This window comes from Camelus dromedarius, chromosome 13, assembly GCF_036321535.1.
Source record: "Camelus dromedarius isolate mCamDro1 chromosome 13, mCamDro1.pat, whole genome shotgun sequence".
Classification (NCBI taxonomy): Eukaryota; Metazoa; Chordata; class Mammalia; order Artiodactyla; family Camelidae; genus Camelus; species Camelus dromedarius.
The window spans coordinates 61,508,839-61,530,771 of record NC_087448.1 but is presented as its reverse complement, the minus strand read 5'-3'; the positions used below and the strand labels follow the sequence as shown (position 1 = coordinate 61,530,771).

The following is a 21,933-nucleotide window of genomic DNA, read 5'->3' as shown; positions in this document are numbered from 1 at the left end:
TTCAAGTTATATTTTTCTGAGTCAAGCTAAAATATTCTGTAACTATTTTCATTGCAAGAAGTTTTTGAAAATTTCAGAGGATCATTATTCTGATAATGTATTTGGACCACTATAAATATTCTCTTTATATAAAGAAAAGCAGCACTGTGTAGAGATTTTGTTATGCTTTCTTTTTTCTTGAGGCATTTCAAATGCTTGAAACCCAGGGAACTGTGCTGGATAAAGGGAATCTAAGATCTTCTGCAGTATTTTCCCCCGAACTCTCCTCTCCCCTAGGCACAAACATCTCCATTTTCTTAATGCCTGAAGTTTTCCTAGAATCCCAAAACAAAGTTCCAACTTTCTCATATTCTTCAATAATTTATTTTAAATTACTTTGAGATTAAAGCATTTTACTCTTCTAATTCTGTGGGGCAAACATTTTCTTAAATTATTTTTAAGTATAGAACTATTAATTTAAAGTTCAAAGCAGTGGTAATATTTTAGATATGTTCAGTCACTCATGCTGTGAGTTATTTTCCTACAAATTTTATCACATTATAGGAGTCATTGTAAAAATTTATTTATTTTATTTCTGTCTTAAAGATTTTTTGGAATAATGGCCTTTTTCACTAAACACAAAGGATTTCAAATTAGTTTTATTCTAAATAATTTCAGGATTTTAAGTTTAGTAATTTTACAAAGATTAGTCAATGCTTATTATCCCAAAGTAGTGGTCTTTTTCATGTTCCAAAAGCAAATTGAACATGTGGTTTCAAAGTACTTGAGGTTGGAGTTAATCCATATAGCTAATAAAACTTTTATTAATATTAAACTAAGTTTAGCAAATATTCAGATGACTCTATAATACATTATAATTTCATAATTTCATGTAAATATAGTTTTTGCCAACTGAAAGTTCATCAAATAATTGTAACGATGCCAATTTTAATTACTTCAACTCCTTGTCCCTATATATATTCTTTGTCATACTCTATATTGAAATTTGAAAAGAATTTTAGCATTGTTTGAGAATTTAATCACCATAATTGCCTTTTAATAGCAGGAAAGCTGTTGACCACCCCCCAAAAAAATGATTAATTCCTATATCTGAGAAAAAGAAAAGCAGCCCCTGACCTCAGGAAACCGGCCTGACCCTCACAAGGAGGCCTTGGTATTGCTGGGAGCTGGCCTGGGGCTCACAGCTTGACAAGGGTGTTCTCCTGTTGGACATAAACAACCTCACAGAACATCAGACGAGGTCACGTAATGATGTGAGGCAAAAGACAACTTCTTAATTTTGTCTAAGCACAAAAACAAGGTCTCTTTACACACTGCTTAAATATTAACATCCCTTTCTCCTGATTGTACGAATGACTGCTACTTCTTTGCCAGTTAGTTTTAGCCTAGGTCTAGTCCTAGATAAGATTTATTGAGACACCAAGTCACAGAATTATCGCTCTTCCCTGACAGAGCCCGGTCCAGAGCAAAGCCCTGCGTCCTTGAATACTTCCCCAAATCACTTAACCAAAGCCCAGATCCTACAATAAGTCCATTTTTACACTCAGTCGCCCCGAAGTTCCAATATATCCCTCTCTGCGTTGAGCAATAAACCCAACTTTCTCAACTGCAGTTGTGCTCCTGGTGGTCTTTGGCAGGAGGGTATTGACACATCCATATGTCCAAAATTGTGAATATTGAACCAGTAGTTAAGTAAAAATGTAAAAGAACTTTGTAAACTGTAAAGTTCTATTTAAAAGTTGATTATTATTAAGATTTCTCGACTTACAATTTTGTTGTCAGTAGAATCCTCCAAACCCACAAGTATTTTTTAACATTATAGTTTTAAAATATGTTTGATGAACAGTTCCCTTCTCAAATATAAAGCATATGTATTTTCTGCTCTACATTTACCATCCTAACTGATTAAAGATCCCTTGGCTCTAAAGAGACGTTCCTTCTTCTAAAGACTCTTTCCATCATGTTTGGGTGATTTTTGTTCTAGTTCAGATTTTAAATTAGCATTTAAATTAATGGCAAGTAATATCCCTATCCTTCTTTCAAATATAGGAATGGATCAATATTTCCTAAACATTACAGTGCCAATTCCAAAAGGTAAATAACACTTATTTTTTCCTTTAATTACCACATTAGATGGTGGAATTTTAAACCATTGTATGCAGCAGTACAAGGGGAGGAGGTTTTGTCCCATCCATCTGTTTAACTATCTTTTAATAACCATCACTTTACTTCTGTATGTGCTTAAAGACATTGATATAATTTATCCTTGTATTGCCATAGAAGTCATTAGAATGAATATATCTACAAACTCACTACATGAAACAAAGTTAGGAGATTAAATTTGTACCTAGTTATCTTCTAGGACAGAATCTGCCAGATCACCATCTCTCTGACATCCAGACATGCTGCCCTTTCTAAACTATTTTCATTGGGAAAGGGATCCAAGGTGGGGTTTTTTTTGGTTTGGTTTTTTTTGGGGGGGTTTTTTTTTTTTTTTTGGTTTGTGATTGTGCCTTATGTAAACATTTTAATATCGGATCCCTAAAATCCAGAGGCTCCCCCAAAGGGGATTAAAACATAATCCCCTCTCTGTATTGCTGTAGTGGATTAACTCTATTCTCTCTGCGGCTGGTTGCTCCCTGAAGGCTACAACAAAAAGACTCAGCGCTCTTAAACATGCTATGGAATTGGAAGTTGTAATTGGAGATTTCCAAAGGACAAGGGTAAAAATGACACACTATTAAAGCTGAATATTTCATGAGTGTCTTTCTTAAAGAAAGACCGGTTCGTAGCCCTTGTATGAACCCCCAGAAAAGTCTCCATTCAATAGAATGAGAATTGGAGTCAAATCAAAAGGAAACGCACTCGCCTTTCAGAAACGCAGAAAAACAGGTAGAGAAAATGTGTTCCCTGTTAAAAGTTCACGGAATTATGTACTTAAAATTCGTAACACTGTTTATTTCGGTAAGTCAGTTTGTATGTTTCTGTATCGTGATTTTTAAATTCTTTCCCAATTTGTTTGGATATGTTAAATTACTTTTTAAGAGAAAGAAGTAGTTCGCCATGTTTAATGTTTTTGGCCATTCTTGGCTCCAGATGCTTGAAATCTCTGTTAAACCAGCAATCACTAGCTTTCTGTGTTTAGAATGACGACTTTTCTGAGGTTTTATCAAGGTTCAGTGATGTTTAAGAAGACACTTTGTTTCCGATGTGAATCAGGTCACCTTTCTCACCTCGCCCCAGTCACAAGTAAACCTGGATTTCTCCTGAAGGGAACTGTGAAAAGTGGCATCTAGAAGAGCGTCCCGGTGGCTTAAGGGTTAAGGGAGCGGTTCTAACCGGCCCGAGCGTTGGGGGTTTCGGAGGAGGGCGCGGAGGCAGGAGGCGCCGCCGAGCGCGCGCACAGACCCTCCAATAAACACAAAGGAGGGCCTGGGGAATAGAAACCCAAATCCACTTGTAATCGTACAAGAGATTCGGGTATAATTACTTGAGCAACCTAGATTAAGATTGATGAGCCTTTAAAGTGGCGCTTCAGATCGACCGCCTCGCCCTTTGGAAAGAAAAACCTTATGGAGCCGAGGTGGACCCCGACTCCGCCCGACTCGGGCGGAAGCTGCCTGCCCGAGACCCAGGCGGGAATCCGCGCGCCCCGAGCCCGGGCACCCCAGTGCGGGCTTCTCCGGGATAGAAAGCAGTAAAATAAAAGCTGGGCCTTAGCCTTAGCCTGACCCGGGCGGTCACGATCAGGGGTGCAGACTGACACAGTGTGCTTCATAGCCACCCCTTTAAGCGCGACAGAAGCGGCCAGTTCCTCTCCGGTCCTCCTGCAGCAGAAACGCCCGGCTTTGTGCTGGACGGTCGCGGATTCGGTGTGTGCTGCTCCCTGGAAACGCGAAGTCCGCTGCAGTCCCCGCGCGGCCGGGCCGGGCCTGCTCGAGGCGGCCGTGGCGGTGGCGGCGGCGGCGGCGGTGAGGGCCGGTCTCCCCGCGAGGAGCCGCCGCCGAGGGGCCCGGGCCTGAGGGGCCGCAGGGGACCTACCTTTTCATTGCCTTTCTCCTGCTGTTGTTGTGACTCATTTGTGTGCATTTGAGGGGGGGAAAGTGGAAGGGAGTATAATGCGCCCTTGCTGCTGAAAAACGAATACATTTTTTTCTGATTTCTAAGTCTGAATTTTAAGTCTATGATAGAAAAGAATGCCTCCCCTTCGGGAAATTTTAAAGGGCAGTTAAGTAATCCTCCTTTGAATTAATATTCTAATACATGAAATTTGTAATTTTCGATTTTAATTCAAGTGGTGGAAATTCGAAGTAAGCACCTTAGTATGCACACGTTTTGAACATCTTTTACGGAAGGTTAGTTCCTCTAGTCCCAAAAGTTGAGGAACAGCACGTTTCTAATGCTTTTCTGAGAATCGTTTTGTTCAAGCGTCTTACAATTTCATCATTTTTGACTTTTTTTCGGTGAGAAAAATAAGTGCTGCAATTTTTGTTCTTTTCTGCCTAAGAAATATTTGATGTCCATGTTTGCGCGTATGTCGATGTGCAGTGCGCTTTAGGACGCCGGTATTCCTTTTCTTGCAAGATGCAAACCCGTTAGTTAGTGCAGTGGAATTTATGTGTTTAGACCCTATACCCCTTCACGTCCTCCCGCCCATCCTGGGGGAATGCTGTTGCCCAGTTGACGGGCTTTACACGACGAGTGGTTTTGGGGGCCAGTGCTGACTGCCCAGGGTCTCTGGAAACGCGGCTGGCGCTCAATGGAGAATCGGGGCCTTGGGGAGTCTGTTCTGCACTTTTAAGTTAGCTAATGGCAGCGCCTCACCAACCATACAGGATTTCTAGGCGGCGGGTGCAGACTCGCTTGCTGAAAGTCACATATTCGGTATGCTGACCTTTTGGGGTTTTATAGAATTATTTATCTGTAGTCGCGTTATAAGGTAATGCATAAAAAGCAAAGCAGACCCATCTCACATGAAAGGAGTTTGCCGCATAATATAGACAACTTTTTTTTTTTTTTAGTGCATCTTTAAAAATCAAAACCTGTGGTACCCTTCGGGGAGGGAGTGTCAGGGGCACAGAAGCGCAGCCTGACTCCAGTGCCCTCTCTTTCAGGCCCAGTGGTTCTCAGCACCCCTGCCCAGCTCATTGCTCCCGTGGTGGTGGCCAAAGGGACTCTCTCCATCACCACGACAGAAATCTACTTCGAGGTAGATGAGGATGATCCTCCCTTCAAGAAGATCGACACGAAAGTGAGTTAAAGTAATTTCGTTTGCAGTGCTGGTGGCTTTGTGGCAGGAAGTGGTTTTCAATTTTGCTTGGTTTTAAATGACAGTGGGGGAGGGGAGCACATTCCCATCTTTCTTGCAGAAAGTAAAATGAATGAAATAACACACATGTTCTATTTCATGGGATTGAAGAATATATTAGCGATTTAAAATCTTGTATTACCAGATCATGCACATTTTGTACATTTTAACAGTCTTTCCATGAGTGCCTTTGTGTGCACTTGGTCAGATTTGATAGTTGAACCAATTGCTCCCAAGTCCCTGGGGTACAGCATCTCCAGCTCTTGGGGAAGACTGGGAAAGGTCTCTTGAAATTTCTTACCAAAATCACTTTTGATTTCTAAAAGTGTGCATTGCAATATGACTTATTATTTATTGAAAGGTTATAAGAAAAAGGGCAGGGATTTGGATATAAATTCATCTCTCTTATTACATCCATTTTTTCACCTCCTGAAATAAAAGTGGATTTTATATGTGAATTTAAAAGGAAGAGAAACTGATTTTCTGAGAAGCTTTGATTTAAAATGTGTATACACAGTATATACTGGCACTCAGATGTTTAAAGTTTGTATTCTTCTGTGAGTATAATGCCAGACAATTCATATTTGGATGATTTGAAATGCATAAATGTTTATTATATCTTATTGTGTAACTTTTAAAACGTGAGGTTTTGGCAGCTCTATTACTCTGCACTCTCTTCTGAAAATCAATTCTGTTGTTTTAACTTTTGTTATTGTGCAATTTGTAAACTTGTTTTCCTGAGAATAAGAATTCAGAGAACCTGTCATGCTGGATATTCAAGCATCATTTTACAAAGATCTTCCTTTAAAGTATTTTTCAGAGGCAGTTATTCTAAAATAGTCAAAGACAAATGCTCCCATAGATCCAGAACTGTATAATTTATATTTAATTTATATAGAGAAATAAAGCAGCATAAAACACTATTTGTAGAATAGCAATTGAAATTCTAAAATTTACCCCCACCTGAATTAACTAACTACCTTAAGGCCCATAGGTGATTAGTCCTTCCTGCACTTGTTGACAATTAAAATACTCTGAAGGACAGTCACAGGACTTCTTTCACTTCTGGATCCAAAAGAATTGAATTTTGAAAATGAGTTTTAAATGTAATATATTTGATTTTAGATAATTTAAAATTTGTCTTTATGCCTTTATCATTGGCTTGCTCTATGAAGTAAAAAGTAATTTTGGATTTCTGATTCATTTATCCTGCCAGTGGAACCCTTCCTGCATAAAATAAGGTTTGACATAAAATAGGTCAGAAATTATCTTCATTTTATTAGCATAGTTAGTTTTCATATCCAAATTTCAGAAGTTTTATTGGAACTTTGTTAAGTTCATTTTCTCTGAGTTAGTCTGATTTTTAACTCAGCAACCTTGACTGTCATGACATATGTCATCCTTATATTTATCAAAGATTCTACAGAAATATTAACCCAGAAGAGCAAGCTTTCAGAGATAAATTTAACTTGTGTCTGTTGTAGCATGAAATAGTCTCATAAAAAGTCAGCAACTGACAGTAGATCATTGTCTTCTGGAGCTATACAAAAAGCTTTTCTCTAATATTTTAGATTTTATTTTTAATAATTTCATTAGCGTATTTCTCACAATGTTTTAAATAGTCAAGTGGGTTCAGTTTTCAAAATGAAACATTAATCTTCTGACCGAAAAACAATTTAAAGTGAGACACAACAACTTTTATTTTACTTCATTTATTAGCTTCTAATTAAATAAAAACCAGCAACAGAAATTAAAATCTAAATCACAAAAGTAATTATCCAGTGTATTTCAAGTGCATTTTTCAAATATATAATTCAGATATTCAAGCGTTATTATATAAGCTGAATTCAACTTTCTTTGAATATATTTAAATAACATTTCAAGTATATTTATGGAATGTTAGAAATAGAACAAGCAATATATTTGAAACAAAATGTAAACTTTTTAAAGTTCAGACACTTCCAAAGATGGGTCAAAGTACCAGGAGGAAATCTACCTTTAAATCTTTGTTAGTGGAAAATGTCTGGAAGTATCCAAAATGGCAATTTAACTTCTGTTCACCAAATCACAAAACACCAACATCCACACTTTCAAAGACAATGTGAGATCACAATATTTGTTACAAATCAAAATATACATTACACTTTCCTTCAGATGGCATATCCAAATCGTGTTTACTCACAGCCAGATGCATCTAAATCACCAGGATTGCTATAATCCTTTGATAGTTAGGCAGTGTTCATTGTGGTCTTGCATTACAGCCAGGCTGTTTTCCGGGTGTTACTGTGTACTTTTCAAGGGAGATATGAAATCCTTTGTAAAGAAGTCTTCTAATACTTGTGGGTTTGGGGTTTTCTCCATCCGCTTTCCCTGCTTCTTTTTCTTCCCTTGGAGGGGTGGGTGAGATGATGCCTCAACATTGTATGAGTACTCCTTTTTAAGGAAGAGATTCTTTGCACTGTCAAGTGGAACACTAGGTTGGAATCGAACAGGAAGTTTACACTCAGTGAGAACTTTGAGAATAGTCATCACATTTCGGCTCTCGATTACATTGTCCTCTAAAGTTTTTCCAAACTTTTCGGGTTGGTTAGGATCTCTCTTGCCAGTCGCCACGTTTGTTTGGCAGCGTTCTCCAAAGCCGAGTGAGGTTTGCCTTGAAACAGATCTAAGTTTGGTAGGAAGTAGTGAGGACACCGCCGGCACTGCAGGCAGGAGATAAGTTGCAGCAAAATCCCGTTAAGCCGATCACCCAGGCAAGACTCGTCCCAGTCTGACTCCCGGGGATGCTTTTCACACTCATAGGAAACCAAAGTCTTCATGTGGTAATTGTTCAGGGGCTGGCCTGGCAGTTCAAGGTGACGATCCCGTAAGGTTTTGAGGATGGAGAGGCATTTCTTTCTGCAGCCCCCCATCTGCAGTCTGTTCTCTGCCTCCGCGAACTGCAGCACCCAGGCGTCGCTCTCGGCTGAGCTCTGCTTGCCGGCCAGGGAGTGGCACTCCTTGGACAAGAGATTGAACCCCTCTGCTTTGACCTCCGCCACCCGGTTGGGTCCCGGCCAGGGGATGTGGGGAAGTGGCCAGTGGGCAGCACTCCTCGGCCAGATCCCGGTGCATTTAAAAGCCGGGGTGATCTGCACCACGTACCTATCTCGGATTCTCAGTTTCACTTCGCTGGTGTCTGCCACCATCTTTACCACATCCCTGTAGCTACATTTGTCTACCGCTTGAGCCACCAGCGTCTGAAACCTGGACCGGATTTTGCGCGCCGAGAGGTAGCCGGAGGCGGTAATGAATTCCACCCAGAGGGACATGCTCCTCTTGCGCCCGTCGCTCAACTTCAGCACCGCGCAGCCAGGCAGCGAGCCGTCGTCCACAAAGTTGAACACCCCCATTTGGTTAAGGTAAAGCACCACTTCAAATTCGGTGGGGGAGATGACCTCTAGGCCCTCGTAGCGGTTGTCCATCTCGTTGAGAGAGCTGATGAACCGGGGCTCCTGCACTTCCACCTCCTTCAGGACGTCGGAAACTACTTTGCAGACTTCCCGGATAGTTTTGGCAATGGCAGCTTTCCTGGCTTGGCATTTTTCGTTGTAGTATTTATTCAGATGGTAGACCAGCTTGGCCTGAGCCGCGATCATGTTGGGGCAGAGATCCGGATTGTACACCGGAGTCTCGCAGTAAGCTGTGGGATCCAATGCGGCTGCTAGAGCTGGAGCCAACTTCGGTGGAGAAACGGGCCGCCGCGCTCAGAAATGTATCAGAAACGTCTTTCCGAAGTGCTGCAGCGGTGGATTCCTAGCGGCCGCGTTCCCCTTCCTTTTATCTTTGAGCCCAGCCGATCTTAAAGTGAAAGATTGTTCTACCCCCTCTGTTTCTCTTCCTCTTTTACAGAATCCTTGTGTGAGAGAAACGCAAGGAGAGATCACCTTCTCAGTAATAAAAACAAAAGTTGCGCTGAGACCCAGCAAAGCTCTTCCAGTAGTCAAAATAATCAACCCTTTCCGTATTTATTTACGCATTCCTGTAATCACTGTGTGTGCAGGACTGTTAATCAGATGGAGGAAAAGTGTGCTGAGTGTGTGTCGGGGGTGAGTGTGCGTGTGTATGTGTCAGAAGAAGCTGCTGTTGGTTTGTCTAAGAGCCCAGATGCACTCGTGTGGAAATTATAAAGGCAGGGCCAGGCAGGCTGGCGGCCAATCGCCACTGGGCTCGTCACGACAGCCTCCGTCAGCTCCAACCCGGCTAATTAATCCCCCTCATGGATATAGGCACACAAACTGAAGGTAGGAGGCTGCTGCCGGCAGAAAACCACCCAGGCCACCTAGACAGTCTTGGAAATCAAGAGGAGTCTCTCGGCTTTGGTATTAATTGAAGCATATTGACGTTTTGAAAAGACTTGGCAAAGTGGTTCTCTTCTGTGCTGAAAACCCTGCTTGTCTTTTTACCGATGAAATGCAAATACAGGTGTACTAATGTTCATCCATCAATTGGTGAACTAGATGGGATTTTCTAAAACAAAAGTCACTAACTTGCATTTAGAGTAAGATAATTAATGTCTGTTAATCCTCGAGGTCCTTCTGAATGCAGGCAGAGAGTTTGCTCTTTCATGTATATGCAAGTTGGCTTAGATGGACTAATAATACCTGTGTGATCTGGATGTTCCGATATTAGAATGATTTTTTTCTTATGTTATGCAGTGTTTAGTTTGTTTTTTCCTCATTTGTAGTTGTTGAATCTGACAATTACTGCTGTTAAATGTTGTCTACCCCAGTTTAAGCTAGGATGTTTAAAAAATGTTTAGTACACCCCTCCCCCCATCTGCAGTCCTCTTTGTACTTCGATAGACTTGCCCAACATTATAACCAGGACATGAAGTTTTGTATGCACTGGCAGAAATATTTGAGAAATAAACTATCTCTGTGATCGAGAGATTATTTTAGTGTGAGTTCATAATGAGCTGTATTTAATAGGTGAACATTTAGGAGAGATCATAGAGATGAGACCTACTGGCAGATAACTATCCTGAAAATTTGCAGGTTTGGGGTTTCTGGCTTGTTTACAGATGTATAATTAAGGCTATATCTCTTCTCCTAAGTGTCCTTAGTGGTCACCTGACAGTAGACTTCTAATCTTATATTATTTCATAGATTTGATTACAGGAAAATGGTTGCGGTTTTAAAAGAAAATTAATTTACAGTCATCCAGGGTTTTTTAATTTAAATATCATTTTTGAAACCTTTGAAAGAAGTCATTTCTAAATTTGGGAACCTAGAAGCAGGAGTGAGAAATGGATTTATGTGGAACTTTTTTTTTCCTGGTGGTACCAATTGTTTCCTTAATATACAGGAAATAGAAGAAATACGACTTAGGGATTCTGTAGTGGTTTTTAAACCTAGGCAGATTTTTAATTGCCTACCTTTAAATTAGATGCTGTCTTTTTCAAATTAAGAATCTTTCCAACAAAATCCTATAACTCTTGGAACCGGTTTGTAGGTACTTTCCTTCAGAGCCACTTGTAATAAGATCTTGTTTAGGGCTTCCACTTTTTACTGAAGCATTTGATGTTTTTTTTCCTTCTTTGCACAGGTAGAGCATCATACTTTCTCGTTATCCAAGAGTGGTAGATTCCGATTTAGCTTAAAATAGTACATTAGACTCGGGGCTCATAGCATCTGTCCACTCTGTCCCCCAAGAACCTTTCATTCCCTTAGGAGCAGGGCTTGGGAGCACCCGCCAGCCCGTCCTCACTTTGCCAGCGATGCGGGTGAACGCACTGCTACCTTTTGGCATTTGGAAGAGAAGGAAGAGGAGGCAAATCAGAGCCCCAGAACCTGCGGCCACGAAGGCGAAGATGTGTCGTGGTCTCTGAGGAAAAGCCACCTTTGTCCCCACCCAGCGCAGGTTCTGCGCGCTTCCCGCTGGTGCCTCTCTTCCGCTGCTCCGCACTCCCGGCCCATCCTTCTTTCCTCTCTCTGCTCAATGTCCCATAAGCTTTAGTGTGTGTGCGCGCGCGCCTGTGGGTTATTTTAAAACCTTACTTGGTGTCGGGAGTTTCTCCACGGCCGCTAGGCCACGTTCTCCGCCCCGGCGCCCGTCCGCCCGAAAATCGCTGGGCCCACGTGCGGTCGCGGCCGAGCCCCGCGCTTCCTGGTCGCCGTCGCCGGCCCCTGCGCTTTCCCTGGCGTTCAGGTCAGAGTTGCTTGGCTGAGACCTGGTCTCTCGATTTTGGGGTCTACCTGCAGATGCCCCCGATTGTCCAGAATGTGAGGCAGCCTGGGAGGCGGAGGCCCCGGGGCCGTTTGGGGGACCCTGGCTCGGCCGTCCGGGTGGGCCTGACGCGAAGGACGCGAGGGGCGCCGGGCAGCCGCGCTGGAGCCAGGCGCGCAGGTGGCGCATCTTCGGGGCTCACTGTGCGGCTTAATTGGGTTAAAGCGAAGCTAAACGCCGAGGCACTTTGTGCAAACTAATTGGTATAACCAGGGCCTTTTCACTAACGATTTGCACTTTGAAGAAGAAAAATGGATGGTGAGAAAAGGACTAAGAAACTCGTTAGTCCTAGAGTGTTGCGGGGAAGTGAAGTCATTCGGTTTCAAGTACGCCAGGACTGTTTTCTGAGCTGCTTCCTTCAGCACCCTTCAAGCGGGGAGCTGACAGTGATTTACATAACATAGGATTCACCCATCCGCTCTTATCACTGTGGGTGAACTGGGCGCCCTGGAATAATACTCCAGCGCAAGTACTTCTTGTTGCTGCAACACAGTGATTTTCTATTACACTGAACACGTGAAATGAATTGCCTTCTGTAGCTGATCCTTTCAGTGATCTCAGACACCTCTCATTGTTGAAGGGAAAAATTAAACTATTCTGAGGAGTGTTTTCTACCCCTTAATTTTTTTTTTATTGAAATGACCAATGGAGAGGAATTTAAAATATATAGTATATTTTCTGTAATTCTGCTGATTTTCACCCAGGCTTTGGAGATAGATTTGTTTTATGGGAGCAATTTATTTAACTGTTTTATGGTAATTTTTTAAAACTATCACTTGACCTATTGAACCAGTTATTTCATGTGATTGTGTAATACATGGAGATAGCTTAAAATAAATTGATTTGCTTAGGTGAAAAGTTCATAAAACAACTCTAATGACACCAATCTTACTTGTATTATTTTTTTTACTATAAATATAATCATAGTAGTTAGTACTAGAATAAAAGCTTGTGTGTGTGTCCTGTGCTTTAGGATATAAATGCTTAATTGTTTTCATTGGTATGCTGTGCAGACATCTTTGACATGAGCTAAGAATAGAATGATAATTGAAGAAAACTGACCTAATTGAAGAAAAAAAACCCACAAGAATCTCACAATTTAATGACAATTTGAGATGCTTGTATTTGAATGGTATTTGGAATTTTAAGTCTTAAGGATTTGACTTTTTCATTTCACTTAATTTACTAGGCAGCCTTACTTTAAAATGTGCTATTATGAAAAAAATTGAAGAAAGTCACAAGCACACCATTATCATAAATTTTAGGACTATTAATGAATATATAATAATTAAATATTTTGATCCTTAACACTTCCAACCATTCAAAATAACAACAGCAAAATAATTTTTCCTGAAGTTCTGTTTCCTAGGTAACTTATTCTCCCTTCTGTAAGCCTACTTAACTTTATGAGATACACAAAGTAATGTGCAAATAGTCACCTTATTAGGTTTAAAGGAAAACTCTATTATGTTGAGAGATGGAGGAATGTGAAGTTTCTGTGTTTTTAGAAAAACCTAATTTAAATCTGAATTACATGTTCATAAATTTAAGCAATTGTGACCTTTCATCTGGAAAAATATATCTGTTAGAGGATATGCATACACATGTTAAATGCTCACATAGATATTGTTTTGTGTTTTTTCATTATCTACTGGCTGCTATTCTGTTCACAAGCATTCATGAATTTAAAGTTTTATTTTTTTAATATGTGCTTATTACACTGGGGAGATAAAAAGAATATGAAGTTGAGTTTATTAAATTATTTATCCCTACTGCTGGAGTGGCTTTGAAGGCTCATTGTATGCGTCTGATTTCTAGCCAGCCCCCCCTTCTTTTTTAAAATGCACCCAGGCTATTTCATCTGTTTCATTCTGCCAGACACAATATATTTCTTTTTTTACACCAGAGAAATTAAAGACAGATATTTGTGCAGGGTTTTCTTTATGTGTCACATTAAATAAAGTAAAATAGAGGGAGTTTTTCTGGTAATCTAATTTGATGGCATCTATACCTTTCTTCCTGTTGTGACTCCTTGTATAAGAACACTTGAAACAAAATAGCTTGAGAGCTTCAAAAGTTTCAGTGACTTCCTAAAATAATTATTTCATATTTTAGTATCAGGCTTATGACGATATAGAGAATTAAGGTCACTGTTTGCACAATACCCTATTTTATTCCTTTAACCAGAGCATCCTGGTGATTGTGGTTAAATTTTAAAAATTACTTCCTTAGTTCTTCACTTGATGTTCAAGGCTTTTGCCTCAGCTTTCCTCATCCCTCTAGTACGTGATCATACAGTCACGTTGGTAGTAGGGAATACTTTTTTTTCTTATAGTGTTGCTTAGTAAATTTGTTACTGGTGTTAAAAAATGTTGAAAAGAAAGTAACTTTGAGACTAAAGATGGAAGTTGGAAGTGTACTCTACCAGAATTAGCACCACTACTAGATTTGCAGATTTGAGGTTAACTCTGGATAACTCTGGCCAAAACCTTTCTTTTGGTAGAAAAAAGACATTTCAAATCTGGGTTATTTAGATAATTGTCTCAATTTCCTCACTTCATTTGAATGTATACACAAAGGTACAGGATATTTTAAGTTGCATCTGCAAACTGCCAAATTTGAAGGGCAGGGTTATCAACCAGAAGACTTTGTTACTGTTCACAATCCATTGTGGTCTCTAACCCTTTCCAAACATTTAAGGATTTGGGGGTTAATCTCTCATTTATTGAGTACTATGGCGGAAGCATTGATTCCAAGATTCCAGTTCCTCATAGACCCTTTAGAAAGTCACTGTTATCTTTATAATCTATACAATTTAAATTCATTTTACAAGATTCCATCTTATGTTTTTAATTTGGATATTGTAGACATATTCTGACAGGAAAAATGGGCTCGTGTGATTCTTTTCTATATGAATGTATGAAAACTAGGTATTCCTTAACCCATAACTAACGTAGATTTATAGACATTTGCGTATATGACTACATCCTTAGTACTCTTAGTACCCTGCAGTTTTATTGCACTTGAAGAAAACAATGGAATCAAATGTGATTAGTGTCTGTTAATCTGTACATCTGTAGTGGGTCATCCAGGACTGCACAGCTCTCATTACTGTCTCAGACCATGTGTGATTAAACCACTGAAAATATGCAATGTTACCTTGAGACTAGGGTATGGTATGTAGATAATCAACTTCCAGTGATTGCATGTCTAAAATAACACTTCCTATTCCTAATTTTAGGAGCTTATTTTTAATGAGTAAAGCAATTCTTCTAAACTAGGATTTATTTTTTAAATGATCAGTAACTGGAGTAATAATTAAAAGGATAATCACATTAAATAAAAAACTATTACCTTTTGTCACATATATTATATGCAATAAAACAAATGCTTTATAGAAAAAATTGAAATCAGTTTATGAATAGGAATTTACAGGTTTACATATAGAAATAGATTATAAGCATTTTCTGAGATGAGAACACCTAAATAATATTTAATTTCCACTTATGTGTAATTATTTTCACTATTGTAATAATATACACTTTAGTGTACCTATGTGTACTACTTCTTAAAAGCACAATTTTTCCATATGACTTGTCAAAAATGTCAGGTCAAAAGTACTAAGAAGTTATTAATACTTTTTAATCTACATGTTTATTCATTTTATCTAGCCATCTACATCAAATCAAAAGCATGATGAGCATAAGGCATTTGTAAGATGTGGTGTCTCTTAATAAAAACTTGTGGACCCTGTGAAAAAAAGTTATAGCATTATTATTTTATTTTTATGTGAAATCTATTTTTATTATTAAAGTCAGATTTATTATGTATATTTTGCAGACATTACTGTTCTAGTCTGTGATTTTTCCATATGAGTGTGCCATTCTATGAACTTTGACAAATATATACAGTCATATAACATCTGGCACATTGAACATTTCCTTGGCCACAAAAGAAGTTTCCTTGTGCCCCTATTTTATTTTTTAACTTGCAAAATTTATGATTAATTTATAAAAATTGGGTGTTTTGATTTTATATCAAAAAATCCTTAGACTGTAAACACCTTTATTTATTCCTCTAGAATTTATTATTTCTTTATGCTTCTAATTTAAGACCAGTTTAGTCAGAGAGCACCAAAATAGCAGCAAGATAAAAAATGCTATTTCAGATATACAAGCAATAGGTTTATAACTTTTGTTTTACATAACAGTTATTTAATTTTAATGTGTGACATTGGTAAAGGATTCATTTTTCAAGGGAACTGCTAATATTTGTTATGCTAGCATGAATATGTGTGTTAGACTGAGGAATATAGTTTACAGTTGGCTCATCAAAATATGTTTAAGAAACAGGGATTCATCTTATAAGTTAGCAGCATTTGAGGCATATATGTAATGTTACTAGCTTTATGTCATCAGAGAAATAAATCTCCTCTAAGTATTTGAATTACATTTTACTTTGCATTTTTGGTAGATTAATCCTCCCTTTGAGTGGTAGGGGATGAGGCCAAGGAGTTTATTAGAGCTAATATTAATTGATATATACACATTCTTGGAACATAAGCTTCAAATTCTAGTTTTGTATAAATATGCATTATCATTCAAATTTAGATGGTTAGAAATACTCCAAAGAATTATTAAATTGTAGTAGTACAAATATATTCATTGATAATGATGCCCTTTCAAGTATTTTGCCTTTTTGCAACTTGGAATAGTACAACTAGTCTTCTCTTTCTTCCCCAAGACATAAAATTATTTAAATACTTTCTGCTTTATATTTTTATTTGGCAATTACAATAGAAATTTTAATGTTATGCATGCTTACAGGCCTATTAAGAAACAAGTTATTGCTTTCTTAATAATCTTAACCATTTTTAGGAAGTACACTCTTTTTATGGTTTGCAAGATAGCCCATGCATGCAGACTATACGTACGTACACACAAACACACACACCACTCCAGTGTTTCAAATAGTAAAAGGTTGAATTGGTCTGTGTACATTTTTTATGTTAACCTATTAAAAGGAAAACAGGCACTAAATATAGGATTCTTGTCACCACCGGGATTTAATATCACATCTGCAAGATTGTTCTGTAACAACCTTTACAGTTTTCAAAAATATCTTAAGAGGTTGCAGCTAAATGGAATTTTAAAATAATAACAACTGGAAGTTTCAACAGTATTTATCCAGTTTTTATACTATTATCCCGGTTTAGGTAGTATACACTAGGGCAGTTGATTACTAGCCATTCTGTCCATATAAATAAAAATATATTACTCAGTCACTCACATACATCATGTGTGTGTGTATACATAAAAACACCTGCACTTACTTAAAACTATTTTCACTTTTTTGCAACAGACCAAGGTTAAGTTTTTTGCAACATGAACCTGTGTTTGATAAGCAAATTGCATAACTCACTGGGGAGGGGAACGTGGGGGTTTTTTTGGTTAAGGGGGGGTTTTGGGGGGTTTGTTGTTGTTTTTTTCCCTTTTTACTAGCAAATTCAGTTCTTCATTTGTTTTGCTCTCCACGCTGCATTAGCACAGTTTTCCCCTGAGTGCATCTGCCAGTGTACAATTTAGCCACGGGCATCTGTAGACCTTGTGGTGATCAGTATTGCAGGCAAAAGCCATATGTGTTTAAATAAAAAAAAAATCTCTTTATTTCATTTGCTGTTTTAACTGGATGGATAACTTTTGTGCCTCAAGACAGAGGAAGAAAAAATACAGAAATAATTAATTGCCTCTATTCTTGAGGCAGTTTCATTTCCCCCTCCAATATGGAATGCTTGTCAGCTTTCCTGATAAATGACTGCATGTATTTGCATAGATTTTACATTAACACAAAAATTAGTTTTATTTGTGGAAAACTAGTTTACATAATAATATAAAACCTAGTGTTATTGATTATGTTTCCAAGCATTGATGATTTTTTTAAAGGGATCGTAGTCTTGTTATTTTTCAAAGGTCTGCTCAACCTATTTCTTAATTTGAACTTTTTTTTCGCTTTATATACTTTTGCATTATACAAGACAAACATATTTATAAAATGCTAAAATTTGAAAAATTATTTTCTAGCTATATTAACCACAACTGTTTCAGAACCAGACATCGTAGCACTCATTTGGTAAATTGATTCTGATTTTAAACTTTTGCCGAGGAATATTTTTAAATACTTATTATCAACTGCATATGCCTCAAACGGTTGGAGGATTGCATCTGTGCAAATGATTTTAATTTTCATATTCATGTTATCCAAAGGATGGGTAGTCTATTGGGTGTGTGCAGTTGAGCTCACTCCTGAGACATTATGCATTGTTTACAACCAATTTTAAAATTAATCTGAGAACTATTCTTTCTACCTTCAATCTGTTTCCTTAAACATACTTAATCAATTGATCACCCTAATTCAGCCTTGGGAAAAAAAACACTCTGTTGGAGCAATTTGAGTGCTGAAAACAATTCTCCTTCTCTAAGTAGCAGGCAGTAGATGTTTATTCATCTTGTAATCTGGCATCTTGTTGTCTAGAGGCAACCCGCTAATTATGTGCTATCTTGTATTATCCATGTTACGGAAAATTCAAATATGTTCACTGCTGTTAGTTATATCACAAAGCTTTTCATAAAGTGTACTTGATCCTCGAGAAACCTACTAGACTTAACGGCAGCCTAAACCAAGAGTGTCTCTGCCACTCCTTGATTCTGGGACACCCTGGGTGCCAGCTGTCACAGCTCAGCTAATGATGACAAATGCCCCTCTCTATGCAGATTGCCGAGCTTGCAGGCTGCCGTGAAAGGCAACCAGATTACCTTTCTTCAGATAGTAACTTAACCTTTTAAACTCGTGTCAGAATGAAATTATCAGCTGTGATAGTTTCAATATCTGTATCTTTAAAAACAAAAAATCAGAACAATATCAAATTACACTGACTCACTTTTGAAAAAATGTTCCAATTTTTGTATAATTTATACTACTTTACCCTTGAATGCTGTGAGTCTTAAATAAGAAAGTCTAGATACTCTAGAGCGTGTATTTGAACCCTGCCTTCAACTCAGGTAGTGTGATCCCTGAGAAAATCATCCAGAATATTTAGGCCAGAAAATAGGCTGGTGAAATTTTTAGGGCAAATGTAATTTTTTTTTTCTTCTCTTCACCTGTATGGTAGAGCCTTTATTCTCTCGCTGTGTGTATGGGCCTGGCCTGTTCCAAATAAATGGTTATATTATTTCTTTAAAATTCTATGGATTATTCCAAAGTGACTTAGATAATAATTGTTACTGATGATTGTTTTCTGTACTTTCAAACTTGAGCTTTTAAGTTGTTGATTTGTGCTATAAAAATGTATTATATTATGATCCATATACTTTACCTACCCAGATTATTCAGAACAATAATAAGCACCATTAACCATAATGTAATTCAGGGGAATAAGTTGCCTATTAAATGAGATAGTACCTTACAATTGCAACAGTCTTTTCTATTTTCAATCTTTGCAACAAATATTAATTCCCATTTACAAATAAAGAGACTAAGATTTAGAAAGCTTAAGTGCCTTACCAAGGGTCACATAAGTCATTACAGAACTAAGTCTGTCTGACTGCAGCTGCTCTCAGCACCAGAGTGTGTATACTGTGCATCGTGGAGCTACATATACGTGTGTGTGTGTGTGCCTGAATGCCCGCATGCGTGTCCTGTCTGCACCCAGATATAGTTTTAGCGACAGCTACTAGGATGTAAGAGTTATTCTGAAAAGAAACTACAGGCTTACGTTTACATTAAAAATACAGTTGATGAGTTTTAAAGATTGCATTCTTTATTGTAGCCTTTTAATTAAGTAAATTTTGAGACACTTTTTATGCTATGAATTTTTATTTTATGATAATATATCCATCTACCTCATAGGGACAAACTTAGGAGATGTATATACTACTTAATGAATATCAAATTGGACTAATTCACCAAAAGTATCACTTCATTGTAAAACCTAAGATTAAAAGGATATACCTTTAGACAAGTGAAAATAATTACTAATACATTTAAATACAGTATCTGTATACTTTTTTATACATATAGTTTTATTCTGTGACATCAATGAGTTATACAAGCCACAGTATTGTACATCTTTCAGTTCAAGACACATTGAAAACTCCCTTTTATCAAGAATTTAAATACAATCATTTCCAAGAAATCTATTTGAACACCAACTGTTTTTATTCCTCACTAAACTTTTCTTGGTACAGATACTACAGTATCAGGATTTTTATCAGTGATACATCTGATTATGTTATAAATGCTCTATCCTCATGTATTTTAATTATAGAATTACTTATAATTACTAGTCACTACTAATGCCTAATAAGTTGTAAGTATTCCACTGTATATAAAAATTATATAGAATTTACTGTGAGTGTTTTATTAAAACGTACCCTGCAATTAGTGCTGGAAGGAGGAAAGGAATCCTGCCTCATAAGTAGACATTTTTTATCAGGGCAGGAGAGAACTTTCAAGGAGAATAATTATATTATGTAACCCTCCTCGTTAACTGTCTGAAGCTTCTCTACAGCATTCCTAAGGCATGGTCATCCAGCCTCCACTTTTATCCCCTTGATGAGGAGTTCATTACCTACTCAGATGGATACTTGCACTTACAGACAGTTCTAATTGTTAGAAAGCTTTTCTAATGTTGAACCCAAAATCTCTCTTCTTGGCACTTTTACCTTTTGGTGCCTTCTTTATAGTCTTGTCCCTTTAACAAAAATAAGCCCTTAAATTAGCATTTACAATGTCAAGTTGAATACTCTCGGGCCTTAGCCATCACACCTGTAGCATATTTTATGTCAATTCATCATTCAGGATCCACTCTCGTACATCGTTTTCTTCAACTGTGGTGCCTAGAATTCATTACTCCCATAGTGGACTGGGGGAAGTTCAGTAGAGAGAGACCCCTATTAAGTGAAACATGACCGCATTCCCTTTTTTGGGGGGAAGCTCTGTAGCTCTGTTTACAGATGCAGAGCTATGTGTCAACAACTGTCTCATTTGTTTAAACACATGTTACTGGGGTCCTAAGTAAATGACTTTTTTCTTATTTTCCCAGCTCATTTTATCTTACTATTTTTAGCTATTTTTCCATGGTTTGACTTTTAAGTTATGTGTTGTTCTTTTGAATAAGCATTAATGAGCATAATAGTTCTTTCTTAAAATTTGTCATAGGCTACATGTAGAACATCCATAGCAAAACAGAATTTAACTACAGTGAATTTACTGGTTTTGCTCAGCCAAGGTATACTAAGAGGCTTACTACTTAATAAGGTCTGTAGACAGATTAATAGATTAAATACTCCACAGCCTTTATATAGTTTTTTGCCAAACACCTGAAATTCTAATACTAGTTTTCATGGCCTTATCAAAATACATAGCTAAGCCCCATTTGGTATGAAGTGCACACTTTGTATATTTTGACATATTCATCAGTTTTGCTCTGTGATTAGATTTTTTGTCTACAAATGAAATCTGCAAATTTCCCATATGCTTAAACAATGCACAGAAAAACTAGTGAACTTTAAATGTAAATTAATGTGTTCATAGAGTCTTACAATATTGTTGGAATAATGTTCATAATTATCCATTAATATATTTACCTTTTGATGATAGCAATAATTTCTAAATAATTTACCATAAGCTGAGGAAAAATGCTTTTTAAAAGTGAAGTATTTAACAAGTCGAACTCAATGTGAAAACTTAAGCTAAAGTAGTCTCACCAGTCAGAAACCATTCTTCAAAAGCAGTGCCAGTAGCTGAATGTACAGTAAGCCACAGTGAATTGGTGAATATCATACCGAGTAAAGAAGCCTCCATTAAATAGTGAATACATTGCTGGAAAACCATGTTCAGAAGATTAAGTTGTAAAAGGCAACCAATATTAAGAAATTTTTTAAGTAAGTAATTGATAGAATACAAAATATCTTTCTTTTAATTTATTTCACTATGGGTTGTTAAAAAAGTCTAGTAGCTTTTTGGGTGAGCGTGTTATTTTACAGCCTGAGATTTCCCTAAGTGTAGGCACGTGACTTTGTTTACCACCTTTTTTTTCCTGAATGAGGGTTTTTTGTTAATACCTTACGTACTGTTGTTGTGACACGTAGGCAGTAAAACACAAAGACAGCCCGCCTGAGGCTGAGTTCTCTTGCGGTTTGTGTCTTGAATGGAGAATAAGAAAGTCCAGTGCTTTTACAAAAGAAACATTCTCAAGTGCAGAGCTGCCCCATCTGTTTCATCTGGTGGCTTATGCAATCAGAGGTGTTATCACATGAATCTAAATGCACGAGCAGTTGTTTTATGAACTCTTCCTGTGC

At 37.8% G+C, this 21,933-nt stretch overlaps 2 protein-coding genes across 8 annotated transcripts in view; one reads left to right on the top strand and one right to left on the bottom strand.

The window, feature by feature from the left end:
• NBEA (neurobeachin) overlaps positions 1-21,933 on the top strand; it is a 536,299-nt gene that overhangs the window by 354,196 nt on the left and 160,170 nt on the right. For 6 of the 7 annotated variants that reach the window (XM_031465874.2, XM_064493205.1, XM_064493203.1 and 3 more), the window contains one exon: positions 5,115-5,251. The exons of the other annotated variant lie outside the window; for it this stretch is intronic. In XM_031465874.2, the coding sequence (XP_031321734.2) occupies positions 5,115-5,251 (137 nt within the window). The remainder of the gene's footprint in view (positions 1-5,114; positions 5,252-21,933) is intronic. 7 annotated transcript variants of the gene reach the window in all.
• On the bottom strand, positions 7,098-9,228 carry MAB21L1 (mab-21 like 1). Its single transcript, XM_010993996.3, has one exon. It carries the CDS (start codon positions 8,944-8,946, stop codon positions 7,867-7,869), a length of 1,080 nt encoding a protein of 359 aa, XP_010992298.1. The 5' UTR covers positions 8,947-9,228; the 3' UTR covers positions 7,098-7,866.

Excerpts from the sequence above, each read along its gene's own strand:
- MAB21L1 (XM_010993996.3), bottom strand. The coding sequence starts at position 8,946 with ATGATCGCGGCTCAGGCCAAGCTGGTCTACCATCTGAATAAATACTAC.